Genomic DNA, 26,156 nt, shown 5'->3' with positions numbered 1-26,156 from the left:
GAGGCAAATCTGAAACAAATCTGATTTCTACTTTAAAATAATGCAGATCTGTGAGTTCTGCCAACTCTTGCTTAACTCTTCTTCTAAAACTGAGCTACCTGAAAGAATCTTTGTCTATGTATGTTTATTTAAGACTAACTTTTACTCCCTTTCAAAAGAAACTTTATGGAAGTTACAATTTTTATGTTTATCTTCAGACCTTAAAAATAGAATGTTAGTGCTTTGTAAACTCTAACCTCAAAAATATTTTGATATTCTGCAGGAGCTGAGTAATGCACATGTTGAGATTCATAAAGTTAGTAGTTTGTGCTTACAGACCTCTGCCATTTCTCTGAAACTATCAGTTTTAAGGGCACGTTTTTTAATGAGAATAGATTGTATCAGTAGTGAACAGTTACTTGTGTGTTAAGTACAGACATAGCTTTACCCAGAGAAACTGACTTTAGAAAGTGTTTCTTAAATTGGGATTTGAAGTAAAAGCAGTACAGCAGTGTGAAGGGGCTCTTGGAAATATTTTCAGCCTCAGCAAAAATGTGATAATGTCCCATGAAGTCAGATGAGGACCTGAGTTAAACAAAACAAAGCCCCCAAATCCCTTTGAATCAAAGTTTGGCTGTGTTTTTCTACCTCTAAAAGTGTTGTTTTGAAGCATTATGGTGAACAGTGGATATTTGGATGCCTACCATCAAAAATACAGTGAGCAAACACACTCGGAGCCTAAGGAGTGATTTAGAAAACTTGTTCAAGCTTCATGATGTGTGTATTATGTTTTTGTGAGAATGAATAGATAGGAAAAAATGCTGTTACAGTTGAGTGAGGAGACATAATTTGGGAGTAAAAGATATGACCTTTTATGACACCACAAACACTAAAGTATTGAATTGCTTGGGCTTTGTTCTCCCTAGTCTGGACGATGGAGTGCGTTGTCTGGAAGTGTAGGCTGCACAGCAAGCTGCTCTAGAGGGTTAACAGACCACTCTAAGATGGTATGCCTTAGCATGCTGCACCATGGTGAAGGACAGTGTAGATGGGGAAGGGAAACAGTACCCTGAAGTGAAGTATGAAAATGATCATTATAAAGTCATTCTTGAGTTCTGAGGTCTAAAGGTACTAAATTCAAATGGAAAGCTGTTTTGGCCTGAATTTAAGTGTCTTGTATTGAAGCTTTGTGGAGGTCAAGACAATTAAGGCTTGATGTTGAAAATATCTTATTTATTCCTATCACTGCAGAAGCATGGGCCAGCTTGCGGAGATGTTGCTGTGCTGATTCCATGCTGCTGCTCTGTGCTTTTGAGGGTTGCCTGCTTCACCTTACTCCTCTTCAATTTAGTATTTGCACAGTTTTGCAAAAAAACCCCTTATATTTTCCTTATACTGCCTGCTGTTCTTCAGTCATGTTCAAATATAAGGGGAAATAGGATAAGAGAGATTTGAGATGGCCTGTGGAGGAGGTCATGCAATAAACTATGGTGTTAATAAAAGGAATACAACTAGTTTGAGATGCAGGCTTTGGAGAACAAAGTAGGAGTCTGAGTTCATGCTTTGAACATGCTGAGTTAGCACTGTTGCTGGGAGGAGATGCAGTTGGCAGATGGTGCCAACACAGAGGTTTGTATTGGGAATTAGATTGGGGAACTAAACTACAGCAAAGTTATCTTTACTCTTCCTTCCCTTTTTTTTCTTGAGGTTATTTTCAGTTGAATTCATTCTCCAGTCTGCTTGACTATACAGTTGTACAGATGGCTGTGCCAGCCCAAGGAAGAGGTTTGACATGGGAATAAGTGGGCAGGAGCAGAGAAGGACAGGACAACTCTCTGCAGCTGTACTGGCTTTGTTTTCCTTGCAGTATTTGTGACTGTGAAGGCCTCAAACATGCTTTTACTTACAAGCAAGTTTCTGCAGATGGTAGGGTACAGGTGAATAACTGCTACACAGAAGTGAATAATAGACTTTTTCTGTCGTCTCAAAACTAGCTGGTTGTGTCCTTCCTGAGAGCAGATACTGAGATAGGTAGACTTTGCCTTCGTGTTCTTGACATGAAACTGTATTTAATGTCTGTCTCATAATAGTAATTTTCATCTCTTTGGTATCTGTGTTGTATCGCTCCCCTCTTTTGCCAGCAGAGAGATCAGGAAACTACAAATGATTCTCCATCTTTGGGGGGAAGATGTAATAGGAGAACTGGAGAGATATTGCCCATCTGTGTTTTCCAGGTTTCTGGGTCTCCAACAGCTTTTGTCTTGCTCTCTGAGCTTTTTTTCTACAATGAAGCTATTGCCATTTTTTTGCCAAAAAAATTTGAGTGGTAGGGAGCTTTCATTTTAAATCACCAGGGCCCCATATTGCAAAAAGGCAGAATACTGATTGTCTCCAGGAATCATTTCCTGGCTCTGTTAATTACTAGAGTCAGTCAGCAGCTGAAAAATAAAGGTGTCTCACAGAAATGAAAAGTGACTTGGCTTTGTCTTAAAAACAAACGTAGGCTCACAGGGTTTCAGCAGAGGGTGTTTACGATATGATATATTTATGATATATCATAAATGTTTACGAATGTTAATTATTCTGTTAGTAGAGATTGCTGTTGGAGCAAAAAGAACTTTATTCTAAAGTGAATGTAAGTATTTCAGGCTGCAGTAACTGATAATCTGAGTGGGTTTTGTGTCTTATGCACACTTAGGAAAGTGCTTTCTATGTGAACACCTTGCAACTATGGCTGCTAGTGGAAGAGTTGAAGAGGAGCTGACTCCTTTGCATAAAGATTTCTTACTACACCTCAAAGTATCCTTGGACAAATACTGTATATACTTACACTGCTAGCTGAGAACTTTGGTGCTCTCTTGAAGGTAATATAATCCATCCTTTTGGTGTTCTTCTGCACTTTACAACTTGGCTATTGCAATTTTTTTTTCAGTAGTTTGTTTCATTTGGTGAGTGAAGGACTTGGAGAATTTTTTTCCCTTGTGCTTATTTCTTTATGACGAAGCAATACTTCCTGGCGGCATGTTTTCAGGGTGGGATTTCCCCGGGACTTGGTCTCTGATGGTGCCGAGTACTGGGTCGCCCCGTGAAGACGATGGCCTGCGTGGGGCCGGGAGCGGTGCAGGACCCTGGAGAGCGCCCGCCTGCCGCCGGGGGTGGGGGGGGCGGCGGGCGTCCCTGTCCCGGGAGGGCACCGGCCATCGCTCCCCTCTGGGCTCACAGGTTGCTCTTCTCAGCCGCGCTCGTCGGTGAATTGTGTCGCGTGGTGCATCTCCCATTTGGATTGCTTTCGTTGTGTGTGTTCACCTCAGGCTTTAAGAGAGTTTTTGTTCTTGGTGGGAGACTTTTACCTCTATCTCTGTCAACTTTGCTGTGAACTGAAGTTTGGTATGTAAAGATATATAAAATATCAATTATGCTAGCCAGCTGAATAGTATTCAGTTATATGTTATGTTCAACTGGCTCGCATAATTAAGTAGTACTTTTGAACTCAAAAGCTTGGAAGTCCTTTTTTTAGAAAAATGCTTTTGGAAGGGTGGGACCCTACAAACTGATTATTTGACTTTTGTATTCCTTTTATTGAAAGTTATTGTATTGAAATTTATTTTGAAATTTTATTGAAAATTATTACTGTATGGTTAGAAGGTTGTCTTGTAGTCCTTTTTCACCTTCAAACTGAAGCTATTGGCCAATTGGCATTCAGAGGCTTATATGCAAGTTTCAACAGATTGGCTTGTTACTATTTGACATAATTCCTGTTTATTTGTAATGGTTGATATTGATAAGAAAATGTGACTTAAGACAAACAACTTCTGTCAGCTTGTTTAAACCTTATTCATACTAGCTTCTATGGAATATACTTTAAGCACTGTTTGTTTGTTTGTCAAAGGCTGTTTTCTCCTCTGTGTGTATACAGAATACATTTGCAAGCTGGTTTTGTAAAGCTCAATGCAGCTGAAATTTCTTTTTCCATCCCTTTCCCTGAGTGCTCTATGTTATTGTTTGTTGTATGACTTTGAAGAGTTTGACCCTTGTACCTTTTATTGCTAAAGGGAAGAACTGTGCTGTTTGTATTGGTGCACATGCTTTATTGCATAGTTTTAGTGCAATTTCTTTGAAAACATCTCAAGGGGCTTTCAGCTTTCGTTTGTCAGAGAGGGCTCCGATGAGACAGCAAGATTGCTGTGGCAAACTGCCTTCCATACGTTTGCATTCTCTGAAGTGCCACTTGCCTCTTGACCATAGCAGCTGTGGAAGTCAGTGGGCTGGGTTCTGTTAGACACTCTCAGGCTGACATTCTTTCCCCAGAAGTATCCCATGAAACTGGTAACATGAAAAAATCTATCTACAAGATCTCCAAACAGGGAAAGAAAAAACAATGATAGAAAAAAAATCCTTAATTTTTGCAAGAATAGAGAAATCTGAGTAATGCAACACACTTGGCAGCACAAAAAGAACTAAATAATCCATATTGAGATGAAAATAGCATGTTAAGCTGTAGAATAGTAGTGCCTGAAGAAGACTTGCTGATAGAGTATTGTTGAATGACTCGGAAATCAAGAAATACCCAAGAGGATTTGCAAATACCTCCTGAAAACAGGCATAGGCCCCCCCCCCAAATGCTGCTGCCCAGTGAAATAGCTGATTTGCAGCAAAACCACTCAGGGTTTATTGTTGCTGGGTTTTGCTTTTTCTGAGTTCTGAATTTCTAGCTGCCTGCATACTGAGCAGATCTAATGCTGAATTTCTACTTTTCATTTTTTTTCCTCCACTTGGCTAACAAGGGTTACCAAAGGGGCCCTTGTTTTCTCTTTCATGCCTCAAAGCGGTCATCATTTCTAAAAGAAGTACCCTTCTTCTCATTGTCAATGCTGTCCTGTTGTCAGTGTTATTCTCAAGTATGTTTTTGTGCCTGGGAGATTAGGGATATGATTTCCCATGTTTACAGGATAATTCAGAGAAAATTGTGTAGGCTGATATTGGGGTAACTGATTTGCAATACGTTCAGGTATTAGGACACTTGATGTTATATTGGCACCTTGCAGGCCATAGTTAAATTTATGCTTGAAAAGTTTTGGCAAAAGAGACTTTTCTAGGCAGGTGGAGTAATTTTGATTATTAAGTGATGTTAAAAAGAAAATTAAATATTCTTTGAGCTCTTTGCCTCAGCTTTGGATGTGCTTTACTGAACCACATTTAACATTTAAACCAGATGTTGTTTGTTGTTATAATCCCTAAAATGCTCAGTGAAGATGTTGAACATTAAATAATTTTAAACAGATGGTTTGAATTACAAAAGCCACTTCAGTGCAAGAGCAAGTGGAAATACTGTAGTTGCAGTTTCATTGTCTGGCAGAGCATGTTATGTCTCCATAGAGAAAGAGAATGAAATTTTGGAAAGGAGGAAAAGGGACTGTATCACTATCCCACTTCTATTCATAGTATTATATTATGAAATCAAGATGAGGATTTGGGGTTTCTTAAGTAGGGTGTAAAGATATGAGAGAGAGTTACTCTGAGACTGGCTGGCAAGTCTCTTGTATAAATTATTTTATGCAGTCAATAGGTGTATGTGCTGTGACAGCAGGAATGACTTGATTGCATTTCTTGACTAGTGTAACTCTTTAAAAATCTAAATTAGTAAAAGAATAGCATAGGGACTGCTAGTACCGTCTTAGATGATGTTTAACTGCCATACCATGCAAAATACTGTCAGTTAGACCACACAACTTCCACTTTGCTCCCCTGCCCTAAGCACAAGGATTATTTTTTATGTACGGACAAATTGTACAGTCACTACTTTGACAGTTTAAATTACAAAATGCACAACACTGTTTAGTTGAAAAATGTATTCGTCAACCAGAAACATTGCAGACATTCCTGTCTTATTTCTTTTTTCTGTAAAAGATACTTAGCAAGGCCATTGATGCTTATTGAAAATGCATTTCCAATGGATTTTCTTCATCTTAACCAACAGACTTGACAGTATTAGTGAAGCATGGTCCCTCTAAAAGAAATAACTAATTTATCTTGAGCTCCCTGTCTTGACACTTTATTATCCTTAAAAAAATATTCCTGCCAATGGGGCATATTCCGTGTAGTATTTTCTGTATGTTTTATTGCTTATGTGAAGAATGAAAAATATAAAAGGGAAATGTTACATTTCTCACTAAGAACTATATTGTATTGTGGTACAAGTACAGTTTTCTTTGCCTCATAAATAGTGCTGAGAGATTATAACTTCAGAGGAATGCAGTTTAGATGTAGATTACTTTGGGAAAATGAGGGCTGCACTTAATTATGTCAGCTCTCCTGTTAAGCACTGAGGAACCTGATCCAGCTTGGGGCTGTGGATGTAGCTTCTGTGGCATGAGTCAAAAAAAAAAGAGGGGGGTGAAGTCTTGTCAGCAAGTTACAGATCAACTTGAAAAGAGGGAAAAGCTCATGTGAAATAAACTGCCTGCTTCTTGTCTCTGATGGTTGGGCTTCAGTGGCTCATTGCAGCTGACTTGCTCCTCTGCCACTGTCACAGTCTGAGTGTTTTAGTCCTCGCACTGACATGGAGGAACTCACAGCTAATAGCAGGATTTTTGGTATTGTTTTGATAGGTGCTAGTACAAAGAAAGAGAGGGTCTCTTCATCCCATCTGCCATTAGCTGAACTTCCCGTATGAGGATTCTGGGGAAAAAAAAACCCCAAACAACCCCCAAAAAAGACCAAAACCAAACCAACCAAAAAACCCTTCTCTAATACATGTGAATCACTTTATTCTGGAAAAATAATTAATTGCTGTCAGGAGGTCCTTGCTGCTTTTCTTTCTTTCATCTCCTAGACTTTAAGAAAGGTGTCTGATGGTTCTGCCTTGCTGTCTGTCAGAATGATTGCTCCCCTGCATCTGCTCGCTCTTTTCTCTGCTCGTGTACAACATCCAATAAAGTGAGAAGCTCTGAAGTCTGCTGAAGCCCCTGCCATAGCCAGGGCAGTGCTAATTTTCTACGTGCTCTGTTCATGTGGACAACTCATATTTAACAGGCAGTGAGTAGCTTGGTGGATCTTTAGTACCTTTCTGTTAAGGATCCAAAAATGGTCTTTATTTAAGAATCCATGCCAGGTTTGTGTTGTTGGCTCCAAATTGTTTGAACAAAAAATACCTTACTGGGATAGCTTAAATTCTGACGTACTGGAGGTTGGACAGTTATCAGTATTGGCTCTGTATTTAGTTTAGGAGGCAATGACAGAAGGAAAAAATATAGAAAGAAAAGAATAAATCTGAGTCTGATACATAGCTTACTAGTTGGGCTGAGTCTGTAGGGAGGTGAATTGGCTGTCTGAACTGTATTATAACAAGTGATACGTTTGGATGGACAGTAGGAAATGGCATGTGGCAAATAGGTTGCAACATGCTCTGCTGTTATCTACAAGGCTAGAAGCTTCTTTCTCTTCTCTTGGTGTGATAGGCAATGGCTTAACAGAATTAAGTAGAATAATACAGTCAGGATTTGGGCAAAGCTGGCGTGTTGCTTTGTGAAGGTAAGGACTGTGGGAGGTAGTGCACTAAGTCACTTGCTAAGGAATTGCCTGGGAAAGTATCAGAGGACACGAAAATGCTGAGATATCCTTGGCTTAAGTTTTCTTGACAGAAAGATGTAAGATATATTTCCAAGTGACAGTTTGTTTATCCACTTTTTGGATGGCTAGGCACCTGAGGGCAGAGACATTTTTGCACTAGTAATAAATAGGTCTGGCTCCTTGTCCTCCAAAATGAAAAGGGCTGTGCGTGTTTAATACATGTCTGTTTTTCTTTTCTTGACGGTCTGTGGCTTTTGCTTGTTCTTATAAGCTAGACTTTAATCCACATTTTTCCTTTTATCCTTGTTATTTCTTCCTTTTAGCATGCCTAGCAAGGTTTCTGCCTTGAACTATGAAGCACCAGGCTCTACAGAGAAATTTGCTCGTGATGACCTCTGTAACAGAGGGGGGAGGAGAAAACTAAAGGACTCTATTTTCCGTTGTGTGGTATCCCATACAAGCTGGATTTCATTTCCGTATCTCATGTGAGATACAGAGAAACAGTATATAGAAAAGCATGTTTCCTGCTAGGGCAGATACAAATACAGTGCTAGCTGTGCTTTCTCTGTGCCCAGAAGGCATGAGAGTAGACACTATAGGTTTGAGGGATGGCTGAGCACCCAAATTTTACTGGGTTAGCTACTCTCTCCTCTTCTCAGCCAGAAAAGCATGCCAGAAGGCTGCTGGGCACCAAGGAGTTTGATACTGATGCTTCCATTTGCAGCTCCTGCTGATGCCAACAGGCCCGTCAGAACGTCTATGAGATCCTGTTCAGCCTCTAGTTCCCACATTGGATCTGCAGGTTCAGACTGGCTTTTGAACCACCCTGTCAAATGGTGATGCAAAAGCACAAAGGGGGAAGTAAAGAGGAGTGGAAGACATCTCTGTGTGGCAGAAGACTCAGATGAGTGAAGATCAGTGCATTTTCAAATTCAGAGGTGCTGTCAACTGGTTCCAGCTGATCCTGCACTGGTGGTGTGGAGGCTGACTGCTAAGTGACATCCCTCTTTGGACTTGCAGTCTGAGACCTTGCATTGCATCTTTGAGAACACAGGTCAACTGATGATTCCACTGCTCTTGGAAATGGGTGGGGGAAAAAAGGTGTAATGCTAGAGCATATCATAGGCAGAAAAAAGCCAGATGTGCCAGGAGATCTACACTGAGGTTTTCACTAAATCTTCTTTTTCTGACTCATGAAGATTTTGTCCAGATCTTGTAAAGAAAAGGATATTTTCAAGATAAATATTAACTTTCCCTCTCCATAGTGATGGCCCCTCATGCAAGAGTGCAATGGAGGAGAGATGACCACAAGTATCCAATTTATACTTGAAGTGAGAGATATTAATCTTTTTCTTCTGTTCGTGCCACGAATGCTTGTAGCTGCAATTACACAGCACAAACGTTGCTTAGCATTAATCCTCCTTTTCTATGGAGGTCCATTCACAAATCCCAGAGGTCCCTCTGTCTTTTACCTTCACTGTATTCCTTGATGATTTACCATTCAAGGTTCAGTGATCCATGGTAAATCGACTTTTAATACCAGGGTTCTGGGGGATGGATGGCTGCTCCAAGAAGAGATGTTTTGTCTCTGTTGCCTTGGCATCCATTGAACTAATGACTCTTCATATCAAGTAGCTAGAAATGGATGGACAAAATTATCTCGTTGCACGGCAGAATGAAAGGTGGTAGCCCATCCTAGATTTAAGGAGCTCCAATACCTGCAAATGTGAATTCAAGTGACTTTGGCATTCCTAATTAGGGAAGAGGGTTGTCCTCCAATTTGCAGGACATATATTTTAACACCTGAAATCCGGAAGTTTACAATTAAATGTTGATAGTGAAATGCTGGTAGTCTGGCCTTGTCAGCTCTGTTGGCCTTAGATTGTAGCTGGGGTGACTGCTTTATCTCTCTTCCTAGGAGAGATAAAGCACCCTCATTTTTCTTACCGGTGTAGGTGCAAACTGAAGAAGACTTCTGAATGGTACCTCTGATGCTCTTTTTGATTTCTTTGACTTCCTGTTGTGCCGGCTTTTTTTAGTTAAAAGAACTCTGTGCTGTACCAGTTGGTAGCAATTCAGCCAAGAAATGCACCAGTATCAGCCAACACCTGTTTCTGCACAGCAATGGATCACTTAGACAAGCTCTTTCTCAAACTGGTTTTTGTATGGGAAGATGCCATTTCAGCCTGTTGTTCAACTGTCTTCCACCCATGTCTGTCTTAGACTGTAGTACCTTTAAATTCAGAGGGGCTAGTGAAGGCATTTCTTTGACAGGGAATACTTTACTTCATTAATATCTGAACCTGTTTGTTTCCAGATGTATTTGTCAGGTCTCTGATAAGTAATTTTGTAGTTCAGTGAATATGAATGACTGAATGTATTATCTTGGCTACCGTTTTGTCTGCCGTAGGGTGGCTCAGAACCTGGTCTGTACATATAGTGGTTGCAGCGTCTGTCACAGGCAGTGTGCCTGGGGGATCCCTCTGGCTGCCTTCAGTCTCTGGGAGAAGCTTTCTGGAAATTAACTTGCCTGTTTTCATTCATCTTGCCATACCTTTTAGGCAAACTAATGTTTCTGTATCATGGGTGAAAACTCTGCATTCAAGGACCCAAACCTTGCCCTTCCCCTGAGCACTGTCTCCCTTTGAGAGGACTAATGTGCACGGTCATTCTTTTACTTTCTTTTCTGATACAGTCTCATTGCTCTCCTTTGTCAGATCTTTCCTGCCTGCCCCATTCCACTGTTAGAGAAGAGGATCTCTACAAGAAATGTTATCCATGTGCCTGCTTGCTTGTCTTTCACCCTTCTTGACAGTCAAATAGGTATCAGTATCATGGGCTGAGAAGAAATGGGGGTGTGCTCCAAGTGGCACAGCATGTGTTGAGAGGAGCTGACACCGAGACGGGAATGGACCTGTGGAAAGTTGGGCCCAAAAAAGCCTGGTCTTGGGTGTTTGTCCTACAGGGGTAGAATGGGTGCTTTGGTTTGGAAGTCCCAGAGAAACCCAGGCAGTGATAAAGAACTTCCTTTTCCATTGAAAACTAGTTACTGGAAACATTTTGTTCTTCCATGATACTTTGGATGTTTGAAGAGGAAGTATTTTGCATATCAGCTGTCTTAAATGAACTTTAGGCACTTTGGGCTTGCAATGACCAAGTTGAGTTGTAACTTGGTCAAGATGAAAAGGTGTAGAAGGTCACTGGTTCTGTAGAATTGCTGTTGACTGTATTTAAACTTTGTTTGTTGGGTTGGAGCCTTCTCTAACCACAGATGAGTGCTTGTTTGCAACACCTTGCCGGATAGCTTAGTAGTTTGAAAGCAAGACTGCCCTTAGGAAAGAGCACCAAGTGCCATTCTGGCATTCAGCTGAGATGCAGTTAGGAGCTTTCCAAACACTTTATACCTGTGGGAAAGTATTTGTAAGCCTGAGGATAGGATATTCTTCACAGTGGTATGTCACAGTGACGACACACCAAGTCATGCATTAAAGGAGCAACGTAAGCTAAGCTGGAGGCAGAAGGAGGTGCTCTGGGAGCTGCCTGTCTTGAAACCTTCTGATGGTGATGAGCAGTTGGATGTGTTGTGCCCAGATGAATAGTGTAATGTAGTCAAACTGTGGTTGCAAAAGAAAGTATGTTTGGTGGTTTTTTTTTTAATTAATTCTGTAGATCACTATAGTCTAAGACAGCATTCAATCTGAATTGTGTTGATTGCACTCTGCTGCAAGCAAGGGCTCAGGCCTGGGGAGAGTTAAAGCAAAGAGAAATAGCTAGTGCTGAAAACAATTAGGTTACTAATACTTTAATTAGAAGAATTTAGAATATGTTAAGCTATAGAAGTGTAGCACTGGGAGTATACAACAGCAAGTATCTGACTGAAGTAACTGCTTTGTTTATTAGGGTGTTTAGTCTCATCAGTTTAAGGCATGAATAGTTTGGATTCTCTTATCAAACACAACTATATCAAAAGAAAAAGCCCTATGGAAAATAAAACTGATTGAATAAAATGAGGTCCAGCGTTCAACTTAATGGTATTTCTGTGACTGTGGTTTTATGTATTTAAATTCATGCAGGAACCCTGAGTACTTAAAAATAAAAAATAAACAAACTGATACTTACAAATATTCCAAGTCTCTCTTGGAATCTCACTTGTAGACACAGAAGCACATAAGTTCCTGATTAATGAAAAGTTTTTGTTTGATCACTTAAGTGTGACTACTATGTGTCTCTTTGAAATGTTGTATTTAGTTATCTTGATCTTGTTATGTAGTTTTCTCTCCAAATCTCAAAAATGAGAAATTACTATATTAATGTTTCTGATTTGGACTAGAATTGTTGCATCTGTGTTTGAGTAGGGAAAATGGGTGGAATTGGAAGTTATGGTTAAGTTGCATACAGATCTGAATTTTCCTTGCATTAGTAAATAATAATATATATTAACTTTCACAATTTTTTTAGTATGTGGGTTTTTTTTCTCTGTTTTTCTTGGCCCTTTAGAATTTTTATTTAAAAATATCTTTCAGAGTTTTGATCAGTGTTAAGGTTATGTGGTAGTGCAGTCTTTTTTTCTTTATTTGGTAAGAATTATAGTCTTACCGTGTGGTGGCTGCCTGTGTCTGTCCAGCTACTGGAATTCTGTAAATAGCAAGATAAACTTATATATTGTCATTTAGAAGCACTGACTAGATTCTGCAACAAAGAGTTTCTTTTAGAAAGAGGTGTGTATTTACATAGGTAATTGAATATCTGAACCTTCCAGGCTGTTAGGAACTTCTGTTTCTAAACTGGTGAGTGGCGGTGTTGTTTTGTTGAGGTTGATAGTTAGCTGGTATTTAAATAACTAAGTTAGCAGCCTGGACAGACCTAATAGTACTTTGTCAGAACTAAGCCTCATTCAGGCTCAGATCCCACACTTGCCTGAGTCAATATAAATATTTGCTTTGCCTTCAGTAGGCGTGAACCCCTCAGTACATGTGGCAGACTCGTAATTTCCAGCATACATGCTATTAAACATATTTGTATCCCTAACCTGACTTCAGAGGATGAGAGGGCAGAAAAAACATTTTAAAAGGGAATATAATTATCAATGAAACATAATCCTTCAGCTGTTTTGCTTTTGTCACCTGTTTTAGAAGAGGAATAGTGTTCTGCCCTCAGCAAAACATCTTCATTACTTTAAAAGAAGTTTTCTGTTTCTAGGCAGAATATAATGAGCCCAGGATTGAATAGTAAACTTAGAAAAAGCAATTTGCTATAGGATGGCTTTCCCTAGCTGTCTTTTGCTTGTGTTTGCCTCGACATACCTCAACACTGTCATGCAATCAGCCGGCAGAGGGTAGTATCTTCATGGAGACATTGCATTGTCCGAGTCTTCTGTCACTGATGTAGGTTACAAAAAACTGCTGAATATCAGACAAACTGGCTTGATTCAATGGTCTTTTGAAGCCATCTGATACCCCACTAAACACCAGAGATGAGTTGCTGAGACATAATTACTATGTGAAAGTCTGAATTAGCCATGCAGTGACTTTTGACCAAAACTTCTGGGGAAAAACTTGTTAGAAGCAGAAATTGATTATGGATCCTGGGTAGTGACTGTGGTTATGGTACTCCTGTTCTATAACAAATGAAATAAATATTGATTCTGATAAGTCTCATCTGCCTAACTATTTTTCTCACTCCTTCTCAGTGTTGGACTTTGCCTTGCCAGCCTGCTTGTTGCCATGGGTATACCAGTCTTCATACTCGCTGGTCTCCTTGTGCATTTTGTGTTCTTGGTCTCCATTTTTGACATCTACTTCAGCTCTCCCCTGGTTCATGGTATGACTCCTCAGCAGACTCCACTGCCACCTCCAGCAAAACGTCTTGTACTCTTTGTTGCTGATGGACTGCGGGCAGATTCACTTTATGAATTGAACAGCAACAATACATCCCAAGCGCCTTACTTGCGGTAAGTCCATCTGAAATCTCTACTGATGCAAAAGATTTCACTTCCAGAGGCAACTCTATGTAAGAGAACAAGAGAAACGATGGCAACTGTGGTGGCTTGGGTACTGCCTTTCCTCTGCCTTTGAAGTAACAAGCCTTGCCATGAATTGAAAGAATTCATGCATGAATTTGAGTTGGTGTCCCTTGTTGTCAGTAAAGCTGCTAAACCGTGAACAGAGTAAATTGAGTCAGTATTGTCCTCTGAAAACTACAGCTAGCCAGTAACAGACAGGAGTGTGAACTTTCTCCATTCACATCAGCATGGTATCAATTCTGAAGCCTAACAGAGTCGTTAATTTAAACTGCTTCCTGGATGTTCAGTTTAGCACTAGTAGTTCATTAATGTGCTTGTCTTCTAATTTGAAGCTACTGATGAAGCTTTTTAAGGAGTGATTAAAAAAGATGGCCTGAATGGATCTAACAGCAGGCTGCCATTTCCTATTTGTTCCACCCTTCCTGCATGCGTGACCCTGCTGCCTGTCTTGTGCTCTCTAGTGTGTGTCTGTTTAATGGAATGATTTGGTTTAAGATTGTGAAAAACTAGTCCTGCCAAAAAAGTGTTAAAAGTCATATCCTTGAGTGTTTAAAACTAATTTTCACCAACCTTCCCCGTTTCCTTGTATCAAGATAATTATTTTATCATAAGACAAATAATTTCTTAGTCTAAAAAAAGTAGACAGTCTTAAATAAGACTACTTTTGTGTAATAGCACTGGTCTGGCTTGAATATCAGAGCAAGCCTGAATTATCAATCATCTGAAGCTGTTAGGGTATTTGCATCTGCTGTAGAAATCTGAGAAGCCCTTGCTACAGCATTTGCCAGTCTATATAGGATTACTTGTACCTGCTTTTCCTGTTGTGTTTTTGTAAGGTGCTGTCTGCCAGTGGCTGATGTCTGTCACATCAGCGTGAGTTTTCCATGTCATCTTTTAACAGTGGACTTCACACTTCCTCCAGAGCAGTTTCTTCTTCTAGCAGTAGAACTGTTGGTCTTTTGCACCATCAACAAGGTGTGAATGCCGTAGTGGCCCCATCACTAGGGGCAGTGATGGGTAGCGGCTAGGAAAGAGTTATAATGGATATTTTTGCCCTTCAGCATTATCACGCCTATCTAGAAATAAAAAGTTAAACCATGTATTAGCTTGTCCAGTTGGGGAAGCTTGCGGTTTTGCTGTCTCTGCTTTACCTTGTTTGTGGAGTTACAGACTTGCTATTTCAAAATCTGTAGAAGTAAAAACATTGTCACCTGTGCTGAAAGTACGTGGCTGAATGAAAGGGAAGAACTGCCTTGTAACAAGCAAAGGTGCTGGTAGGTCACTGAGTGGAATAAAATGCCAGTAGAGGATTGAAGTGCCATCTCTCTCGTTGTCTATCAATCTGCATATAAATACACATGTGTGTGACCATATGTATGTGAGAAATGATGAAAAGAGAAAACGTGGCATGTCATGCCTTTTGAAAGGTGTAGGGCTAGGCAGTCCAGGGCATGTCTTCAGCTGTATTACATTGTCGTGGCTTAAGCCCGACGAGTAACAAAGCACCATGAAGCTGCTTGCTCACTCCTCCCCACTGGCCCCAGTGGGATGAGGAGGAGAAAATATAAAGAAATGCTCGTGGGTCAAGACAAGGACTGGGAGGGATCACTCACCACTTATGGCCACGGGTAAAAGAGAGGCTCAGCTTGGGGAAGAAACAAAATCAGTTTAATTTACTACCAAAGACAGTGAGAAGTAAAACCAAATCTTAAAACACCTCCTGCCCCCCCCTTCCTTCCTGGCTCAACGCCACTCCCGATTTCCTCCACCTCCTCCCCCCAGCAGCGCAGGGGGACGGGAATGGGGGCTGGGGTCGGTTCCTCACACCTTGTCTCTGCCGCTCCTTCCTCCGCGGAGGGAGGACTCCTCGCTCCTCCCCTGCTCCAGCATGGGGTCCCTCTCACAGGACACAGTTCTCCATGAACTTCTCCAGCGTGGGTCCTTTCCGCGGGCTGCAGTCCTTCAGTCCCAGCCTGCCCCAGCGCGGGCTTCCCCAGGGAGCGGCGGCCATCTTGGGGGGCCTCCACCCCCTGCTCCGGCGTGGGCTCCTCTCTCCCCGGCTGCAGGTGGGCATCTGCTCCCCCGCTCCCCTCCGTGGGCTGGGGGGGACAGCCTGCCGCCTCACCGCAGGCTGCGGGGCATCCCCTCCTCCTCACTGACCTCGGGACCCGCAGAGGGGTTCCTCTCCCATCCCAATCCCCCGACTCGCTGGGGGTTCCCCTCCGAAATCTGTTCTCCCAGAGGTGCTACCGCCGTCGCTGATGGGCTTGGCCTGGGCCAGCGGTGGGTCCGACTTGGAGCCGGGGAAGCTTCTAGCAGCTTCTCACAGGAGCCGTCCTTGCAGCCCCTCCCCTGCTACCAAAACCCTGCCACACAAACCCAAAATATATATATACTGCTACAATTTCAAAGCAAGAGGCTCAGCGTTTTGTCACCAAACCTTTGAGCTACACACCTTCTGTAAGTTAACCTTGTGAACAGGTCGACAAGATCAGGTGTTGGTTGCTGGAAGTGTTTCCTTTTTTATTCTGCCAAGTTACTGCTGTCTAAGCTTTACTTTTTCAATAATATTAACCCAAAGTATATGTAATTTAATATAAAGTTCACTTTTTTGCACATTCATTCCTAAGTGCCAAGTGTTCAGTCCCTTATCCACTTTATAGTAGCAGTCAATGTAACAGCCAGATTACTTGTCTCATCCAGGTGGAGCGCTTTGGGCACTACTGCGTTGTTAACGAGGAAAGATTATTTTTAAATGAGCAAGAACCATTCTTGTAGCAATGTGCTATAAATAGAAGCAAAGTTTTAGTAGGTACATAAAATTAATAATAAATATCCATTAGGCTTGGAGCAGATTGTTGGCTGATATATGCCCAGTACCTAGTCTTTTCTCTTACAAATATTCTTGAAAAAAATCTGGTTTTCAGCAGTGTTGTGATAGCTGTGAGGGGCGGTAGGTGGTCTGAATTGCTGTGGTGGTGGTGGTGATTTTGGAGAAGATGTTTTCTTCCTTGCCTGTCATGTTTCAGCAGTATTACTATATCATATTCATCATTGTTGTTATGGGTAGCTAATGTTTATACTGTCAAGGAAATTATTTTTTTACATGGTTCTTCTGAGTAAAAGGCTTTGAAATCATTCAAAATAGCTCAATGTATTTTGATCAGGTAAATGACAGTATTTGGCTATATTTTTTTTCTGTCTGGTATGTGTTATTGTTGACTTCAGATCCTATGATACAGCCCCACAAAAGCAAAGGTAAAGGATTACTTTCCAACTCAATAGAAATCACATTCTAATTAAAAGAATTTCCTACCTGTTGTGACAAGTGTGAGGAGGGCCAAAAGCGTTTTATTTTTGTCTTAAATCTTCCACTAATGCTAGTGCAATGCATTTTGATTGGAGTCTCCAGTGAGAATAAATTAGAAACCACTTTAACTAATACTTAAATCCTTTTTTCAAATTAGTACTTTTTTTAGTACAACTTGTCTTAAACCCTAGCTGAAATGAGAGGTAGGAATAACATGTCAGAATGCTGTATCACCTTTTACAATTTTCACTGTGATATTTGGGCTCTTCCAAATAGTCCTGTGAGCCTTCAAATAGGCCTGAGAATGTGAGGTCTAAGATTAATTAAAAAAACCCCAACAAGCAAACTGTGAATCCTGCAAGCTTAGAGTGGAGCCTGAAATTTAGGTTGTGTTTTGATTCTTATTTCATTACTGAGAAATATATTTAGAGCAGAGTGTACAGATCTTGTAATTAACAGTTGTGTAAAATCTCTGATAAAAATAAAGTTACAAATCATGAACTTAGACTCTACTTGGGCTAAAACACATCAGAAAAAAATATAGCAAGTTTTGTAGCTTATATCGTGAACAACAATAATACAATTTCCTGATAGATTTGACTCTTAAAAACTGCTCTGAATTTGTTCAGAAGATTCTGCTGCTTTTTTCCTACAAGTTAGTATAAGGTATGTCCTGGTGTGTTTTGCGTTCTTTCTCCCCTTGCTGTGACAGTGGGCAGTGAATCTTTTTCTTCTTCCAGAAGATGGAGACAAGAAAACAGCATATGGTAATGTTCACTGCTTGCTCTCCGACAGGCTCCAGCTGTTCATATCCTCAGCAGACAAGAGTAGTTTATGATGCTGTTCCTTACACCTGGGCTTTGTCCTCTATTTTCTTTGCTTTTTATCTGCCTGTTGTATGTGCATAATCCCTAGACAATTTATGTATTTCTGTATATGTGGTGAGAAGGTATTCTCCTTTACTTCAGTGTCATTGCAAAAGATACAAGGTTTACTTAAATTTTCTCCATGCTGCTGAAATGATTTGCACCTTCTATTTACATGGTTTTTAAATTCACTTGATGCTGGCCTCCAATATTCAGCACAGATGAAGGCAGACATGGTCACAAGAACTAATTATAATTGAGCATATTTAATGAGTAAGAGAAGATTGAACTAGACACTTTCAAGCTAAATGGAAAGAACAAAGAAAAGTAACACCAGGCAGAAGCGATCTGTTGGGGGGGGGAAGTAAGCTATAGCAGAAAGCAGCAGAAAAAATAGTACATTAATTCTAAGCATATTGGAACATCAGCTAAACTCGTCTGTTTGCAGTCCTGATGGGCCACAACAGTAATGTTCCCTGTGGGGTGTTATAATATAGAACTATTTGCAGGTTAATGTTCTGCTTGTTTTGCAGGACAGCAGGCGGTAGTGAAAATCTGCTTTAGTCTGGGGTTTGTTTTTTTTTTTTTGCATTTCCTGCCTCGCATCTACCTGTCACTCTTTTTATCTGCAATTCATTGTACTTTAAAGAAGTCATAAGCATTAACTGCCTTGTATCCTGTTTTCAGGAGTATTCTAGAGAATAATGGCAGCTGGGGAATCTCTCACACCCGGGTCCCAACGGAATCCAGGCCAGGGCACGTTGCACTTATAGCTGGATTTTATGAAGATGTCAGTGCAGTTGCTAAAGGTATGCTGGTCCTAAAGCTTTGAACACTGTCCTGCAAAATAAGGTGTTTCAGTGATGTGCTGCACTTCTAGATGATTATTGATAAATACCTGCATAGTGGTTTGTGTACCAAGATTATGTGGAAAAGAATAATTTTGGATGGATTTCCCACTCTTAATATTGATAGCTATGAAAATATTAACTTATGAAAGCTATTTTGTAACATGGTAAAATTCAGCACCCTGAGTCTAAAAGCAGAAGTATTTTATCGCGTGACCTCTTCATGTAACAAGAGTTTTTAATTATCATTTGGGATATAATGGGAGATGGCTAAGTAGATGCTGCAAACAAGAAGTGAACTGCAGTATCTTAGCTGAACCATTGCTAGGCTGAGTTGGAGAACCAGTAGCAAGATAAAGTGAAGACCGCAACTATGTGTTTTGTCCAGAGCTAGCTGTTAGTGCATGCTTTGTGGTTAAAAATGTGGAACAAGCCTTCGCATTACTGACTTGATCTTTTGTGTGGTCCTCTGCTTTCCCCAAGGCTTCCAGGCCTGAACACTTGTAATGTTGTGTGTTGGTTTTGGACAGGGGAGGTAAGAGGAATTACTTGGTCTTGTCCATATTCCTAATCAAAAGGTTCTTCCTTCTGACATCTGCTACAAATGCAGGAATTGCTGTTACGAGCATCTCTATATTTCTGTCAGCTGCCTTGTCATGGAAACAGAACATCTTGAAGGTTTTACTATGATGAGGTGGAACGTGACTGCTGGAAATATGTTATATGTGTGTGTAATTTATTGCCAAAAATGCCAAGAACTGAGTTCAGACAACAGGGGATTTAGAATTCAGGAGAATTTTAGCTGTTTAGAAGGTAAACCAGCTGTGTGTTTTGTCTGTTTGAATCCCTGCATAATGAGATTGGCTTAGGTTTTCAGCTCACTTAGGTTTTCAGCTCACTTCTTAATGAATGGGGGACTAATTGCAAATAGAGGTTGAAATAGAAGTGAAACCAAGACTCACAAAGTGGAGTTCATTGTGAAATAATAAAAAAAAAAAAGAAAAAAAAAAACCCAAAACATTTCACATGGGCTATCAATCTTAGCAGTCAATGAGATCTGGCAACTCCATGTAAATCCAGGTATGTTTGTTTAACAGGATGGAAGGAGAATCCAGTGGAATTTGACTCCATTTTCAACGAAAGTAAATATACTTGGAGCTGGGGAAGCCCAGATATTTTGCCAATGTTTGCAAAAGGTAAGGTTTAAATTTTGTGAATCTTTAACACATAGTTATCAGGTAGTAAAATAGAGACACTTATAATTTTTGAGTTAGAGAAGAAGGTGAATGAAGTATTTCCAGTTTGTATATTTGTGTATACCTGATTTCTAGTTTGTGAACTCAAAACTGGGTGGAGAAAAAGAAGCAAGCTTTTAAAGAGGATATCCTTATTTATTACTCATCCATTTAAGTAGGCCTTACTTAATTCTTAGGCCTTAATTCTATCAGCGTACTAAAGGAAACACAGCCTTAGTTAAAAGAACCTAATATTTTTTCTTTGAGGTTCAAAGCTGTTTGCAAGCCTGCAGCTGGGGTTTTTCTTCCTCTGCATGCAGCTCCCAGTGAGTCTGGTGATAGAACTGTAGCCATGCTTTTTGAGTGTCTGAGCTGGAGAAGTAGCTTATTGTGGGTTATCCTTCTTCTACTTCAGAACAATAATGTGTAAAGGGAAGAACTATATGCACGTAGGAACAGCCTGGTACTATTCCTAAAGCTGAGGTCTTTTCCCCACGGCATGCAGTGTGTTAAAGTCTTGTCAGCCCGGTGCAATTGGTCTTTGAGCATACAGACATTGCTGAGCAACACTTCAAACGTTTAAAGGATCTCCAAGTTTAATTCTGTTTTGTTCTTGGAAGAATGAGGGCATATACACCCTTTCCCATAATCTCAGAGTAAAACAGACTGAAGTGAAAAGGGGACAAGCTAGGGGCATATGCTGCTGTTCTCTTCTAAGTATTGGCATTGACAAATCAGAAAAATATGATGGGCAGGATAGGAGTGGAATCTAATATTGGTTTAGAAAAAGTGTACCTCATATTTCTCCTGGTGATTCTTGAACTTTTTCTGAACTCCAGTGTCTTCCCCCTCTCATTCTGATATTCCACACACACACACGCCTCTTTCCTGTTCTTTGCTTGATCCTCATAAATTTATGGTAAGCTGTAAAAATATCTCCTAATAATTTCCCATGACCTCAGATTACAGCTTGTGTTTGGGAATATTGTGATGGTGGCTGGGGAGAGGGGTAAGGTAGTACACTGCCCTGCACAGATTATTTAAATTTTTGGAGATACGTTCTTGGAAAAATATGTGGGGAATTCAAGAGTTTCCCAGACCCTATCCTTCTATTAGTTTTGTTTGAGTACAAAGATAAGCAGAGGACTTGGAAGCAGCTTTGATATTATCTGGAGGGATGTGCAAGGGTAATTACCATACTGTTGCTGTGTCTCTCAATATGGCTTGTTTTGAGTGACATCAATAATGGAGCTTTCTTTTGCAAGGGGAGGGAAATCCCTCTAAATTGAGAAGGGTTTAGTGCAGCACTGTATCTGAGAAGTAGATGCTGTATGGGAAAATTAATTACAGTTTCTCATGATAGAAAGGTAGATTAACTTCTTTGAGTAGAAAAAGGTATTTCCCCTTCTTCCAAAGAGGACAAGTTTTATAATACAGAAAGGATTTTATAATACAGAGTTTCCAAAGATGAGAAGTTTTATAATACAGAAGGGAATAGAATCAAGTGTTTGTTCTTTAACTCTACTTTTACAAAAAAGCCAAAAAGGAGATAGGGGAGCATAGCTTACTTTCACTCCCTCTTTCTATGTTGCAAATCAGTGATGTCACAGGACTCTTCTTGAATGTATTTTTATCATGCCAGAATGTTCAGAATTTTATTAACTGTTTCACTGCTTTCATTGGATGATGCATAATGAGTATATAACACCTGCTGGGTTTTGGGAAGGAGAGAAAAATCCTTTGTTTCCTGTTATTATCTATGTTCTTCAGGTCCTTTTTCTGTCATAAAAAAAAAAAATTTCAGTGACATGGTTGAGGATTCTATAGAGAAGGTAAATAAAATGCTCACAGATCTCTTTCAATATCGAAATAGATATGCATGAAATCTAAATTTGTCTCAATGACTGTATGATTAGTATTTTAGTCTGAGAAAATGTCCAAAGTACCTTTGCAACTGGTGTCCAGTTTACTTGCATCTTAAGCGGGATTAAAAGGTGTTAGTTTCTAGTAGTTAAATTTACTTAAGCTCCACAAATTCAGTGTGCTAATTTTAACCTTATTTTCCACGATATTTTTAGATTACAACCTTGAAATTATCTGAAAATGATGTACTTTGAAAAAGCCTATTTTATTTCCAGAATGCTCCTTAAAATTTTGAGTATTTCTTCTACACTTGCCAGAATTTGATGTTTGACTTGAACAGTCCGGTCCTGTTCTGTTTTGTCAGGGGCCTAGGTTGGACTATAATCCAGTGTATTAAATGCCATGCTGAAAAAGGAGCTGAGGCTGTTGCTTCTGTTAAGGGAAGTAGATATTAGTCCTTTGCACCCAGATTGCTATTTGTTCCACAGGTTCCCTTTCTCTCTCTTGGAAACTAGCAGCAAGGCTAGGGTTATTGTTTAGCTTGAGTATGAAGAAGGGTATCATCAAAACCATGGGGACAACTGGGACAAACCTTTGTCAGGGTTATTCTGGACAGACAGACCTCTCAATCTGCTCTTCTAGTTCCATGTTCCTACAGCGTGCCAAGAAAAATGCAGAATTTCTCACTTCCTCACCTGGCCGTGTTTGACAGCTCTCTGATGCCCACACTCTGTTGGCTCAGCTCAGTGTCTGACTGTCCTTGTGCCTTCATTCTTTTTTCCCCTCTTTTGTGCATGCAAAATTAGCTAGCAAAAGTCTCTTGCTGGTCTGGGCTCTGACCCATGAAAGGCTTGTCAGACACAGTACCTGCCCTGCTAGCAGAATGAGAGCTTTGCTTTGCACAGGATGTAAATCTTATTGTAAGAGGATGATAACGTGATCCTTGATCCTAATATTTGAATATTGACGTTGAGGACAAGATGATGTACCAGGCAAGCCTGCAATAGGAATACCTGGTGTCTGGTGTGGGAGTTGCTGGCACCTTCAGTTATTTCCCTTCATGTAATGGCAGCACAAAACCCAGTAGAGCTCTGTGCTCACTGTTAAAGGATGTTTTCTTCACTTTGCTATCCCATCTTTGCTTCCTCATCCCCAGACTTAAAGAAAGTATTGGGCACACTGTTGCTTGCCACCTCTCAAGCAACAGAAATAAAATAATATTTTGTAACATTTTGCATAGTAGGATTTCTTATTTTAAAAACAGTCAATTATTTTATAAGCTATGCAGGCACTCCAAAACATTCCTAGTATGGCTTCATTTTGCCACTGTTTCTCTTCAAAGCAATGCAGAGTTGGGTAGGATGGTTTTTTTTGCTCTGGTAGAAATTAGCAATGGGTAAGTAGTAGATGCGTTCCTTTGTCCAGTCTGCAAAGTGCATGCTTTCGTTTGGTTTCTTTGGTGTGGCACCTCTCAAAGACAGGTCTTCTCAGGTTTCCTGTGGCACTGCAGAAAAACAGTACTCTTCCCTCCTTAGACTATCAGTCATCCTGACAGTGATGGCCAGGGCTTATTTCTTCTTTTGAACTCATTTATCCACCAGTTGGAACTCCTGAATTCACTTTTTAATGTCTGGGAGTATTTTCTTCCTTTTCTTTCAGACTGTGAGAACTGCAGCAAGTGTTCTGGGTTATAAGTAGTAGTAATGTCTCCTGGGGAGCAGGGGGGAGCTGCACCAGAAAATCTGTGCCAGCTTTCATCTTCCTGGCCTGAAATACCTGTATCCCATGTGTGGGTTTGGACATAATCTTGGTTAAACAGCTCCCTTATACGGGGATGTTAGTTCATTCACAAGCCTGGAAGCTTACAAAACTGCATTATATAATCGTGACATCCAGCAAATGAGTTATATTCTCTCTGGCCATCAACTGATTGAAGAACATTTTCACCTCTGGGGGTTTATGTAGTCACAGTAGAAACAGCATCCCCGAGCTGTAACAACTCAGCCATTGACTGAATTATTTCATTAAACCCCACCTAACTTCAGATCTTTCTAGGACTTCAGAAGTTTACTTTCTTCCAGGTCTTCATCTGTTTTCCCCTCCTCTCTGCTTTGCTTTCTTGACAGTGAGTACAGAATGAAATTGCCTTGTCCAGATGCTGTGTTTTTGCATCAGTGGCCCTCATGTTGTACTTTATGCCTGAACATAGTCCAGTAGTTCTCCCTTTTTGTATTTTTAACCCAGGTTTTAAAGATGCAGACTTTGAATATTGTCTTTTGAAGTCGCCCACTTGGCTTTCGATACTGCATTACCTCCTAGAATTGATGTTGTACAGTAACTAAGTTACATCCCTCCTGTTGCCTTCCTTATATGTGATATATGATGTTTTCCTGTGTAAAAGGCTTCATTGATAGGGCATTGTCTTGTATAATTCAGTTCAACAACCAAAAGCTAAGTATACTTTCCTTAACCATGCCCCCCCCCACCCCAAACCATGTGTGTTCAAATAAGACTCTTAATGTGTAGCTTCCTCTGTTAGAAGTTTCTCAGTGAACTTCCTTGTTTCAAAACTAAATTCTGTTTAATTTGCTTTAGCTGGCATTTGTCCTATTCCTAACTGCTTTTCCATACTTTATTTCCTCACCTGAGCATACTGGATAACATTTTTCCTCATTCCTCTGAGGTGCTGATAAGCTAATGTGTTGAAATGGTATCTAGGCTTCAAAAAACCATAAATTATGGAAAGTTTAAAATAAGAAAAAAATTTCTTTGACTTCTTTCAGGTTTGTCACTCTTGATAGGTTTCTACTCCTATGCATTAATATTCATGCATTTTTTACTATGAGAAAAGGAAGAAAACTTTTCTCTGTCTCCTATTCCATCTATATTGTTTTTGCAGGTGCTACTGGAGATCATGTTTATACGTTTTGTTACGCAGCAGAAAGTGAAGACTTTGGAGCACAAGATGCAGCCAAGCTTGACACATGGGTTTTTGATCATGTTAAGGTGAGCAGAGATCTTTTTGTGTTACCTGTATATAAAAAGCACAGCTGGATGTTAACTTTATCACAGAACATGTTAACTTTATCATAGAACTAGAAAGTAAGAAACTTTTGAGAGACCTGTCACTTGGGGTCATAAGTAAAAATTACTTGAATTGATTATCATGATGAGCGTAATGGAAGCTTAGCAGAAGTATTTGTCATTCAATGCTAATAAAAAACCTAACGCTAATAGAAGTACCCTTTAAAAACCTTCTTGGCTTTTCTTTGTCTTAAATTTATGTATAATCTGAAGCCCACCTTAGTGTACTAGAGACCCTTTAAAATCTTGAATGTGATTAGTTAAGGATTTTATAACAAGTATTATGGTGTGGCAGAAATGGTAAGTCTTCATTATGAGAAAGAAGTGGACAATATTATTGACTTAATTTTTGTCAGGCTTGTACCCACTGTAATTATACAGTGTGGCTTGTTCTGATGCACGTAGCTGGCTCCTGACTATCTACTGTGGTTCATGCTATGCTGTGGCTGATGGAGGAGTCATGGTTAGTTTGGGAGGGGGAAAGTGGAAGGGGGGCAGAGGCAGTTTAGGCTCTGAAGCAGTGTAACTTTTTCACGTGGTGCTCTGCTCAGCTGACTTGGGTCAGTGCGGGTTCATGACTGTTGTTTTCTGTGGTGCTGTCACTGTATTAATAGTGCAAGGCACATAGTTTCTGATTGTTCCTTAATTCCTATATTAATGTCATTCCATGCTACCTCACCTGTCCTGGATTAAGAAATGCTAATAGTGGGTATTGGTGTATAAATATCTATATCAGTGGAGCAATTAGGTGAGTTACTTTCTGGATCTCATAACAATGTTAATGGAGTTTAAGACTTAATAAAACTTTTCCCACAAGATCTCTGGGCTGTATGCATTAACATTAGCTAACCAGCATAAATTAAATCAAACCAAAAATAAAACTAAAATTAATAAACCAAAGCAGCATCTATATTAGGAAGCTAAGGGTGGGTGTGCTTTAAATAGTGATGTAGGGTGGAAAAGTTCATTATAGTCTGCTAATTTTCAAAGGAAGTGATTTTCTGAGTTTGCAGGTGAAAAGATGTTTTTTCTAACTGCTATGCTCTCCCTGAATGTGCACTTGTGCCAGCTTGCATTTTGCAATGCATATGAATAATACAAATCAAATTAGGCTGTCAATTACACTTGAATAGCTGTTGTCTTAAAGTTGTACCCTGCTGTCATTTGGAGCTGCGCAGGTATGTGAGGGTGGTACTACCTTTCTTTTGCTTCAAAACACCTAATGGCATTTCTTCTTTCAAACTATAATGATATGTTTAATATATATGTCATTACTGATGACTTTTTCCTTGGAACCAGCACCATTATTTTAAAGACTTATTTTGCCCATCTAAATTTCATACTGTGAATGGATAGCACTTGATTGGCTGGTGTGAAACA

The 26,156-nt window shown here is 40.0% G+C and overlaps 1 protein-coding gene across 2 annotated transcripts in view; it reads left to right on the top strand.

Annotated features, from left to right (window-relative positions):
* Positions 1-26,156, top strand: part of PIGN (phosphatidylinositol glycan anchor biosynthesis class N) — a 111,414-nt gene that overhangs the window by 2,481 nt on the left and 82,777 nt on the right. The window contains exons 1-5 of one of the 2 annotated variants that reach the window (XM_069808943.1): positions 2,714-2,843; positions 13,238-13,498; positions 18,434-18,555; positions 19,692-19,790; positions 24,592-24,698. In XM_069808943.1, coding sequence (XP_069665044.1) covers positions 13,272-13,498; positions 18,434-18,555; positions 19,692-19,790; positions 24,592-24,698 — 555 coding nt within the window. In that variant the 5' untranslated portion in view covers positions 2,714-2,843; positions 13,238-13,271. Of the gene's footprint in view, positions 1-2,713; positions 2,844-13,237; positions 13,499-18,433; positions 18,556-19,691; positions 19,791-24,591; positions 24,699-26,156 lie in introns of those variants that run through there. The other variant, XM_069808942.1, reaches the window with a different exon arrangement.

Source organism: Haliaeetus albicilla, chromosome 21 (assembly GCF_947461875.1).
Source record: "Haliaeetus albicilla chromosome 21, bHalAlb1.1, whole genome shotgun sequence".
Taxonomy (NCBI): Eukaryota; Metazoa; Chordata; class Aves; order Accipitriformes; family Accipitridae; genus Haliaeetus; species Haliaeetus albicilla.
The sequence above is the reverse complement of the archived record's forward strand: the minus strand, read 5'-3'. Positions and strand labels throughout refer to the sequence as shown.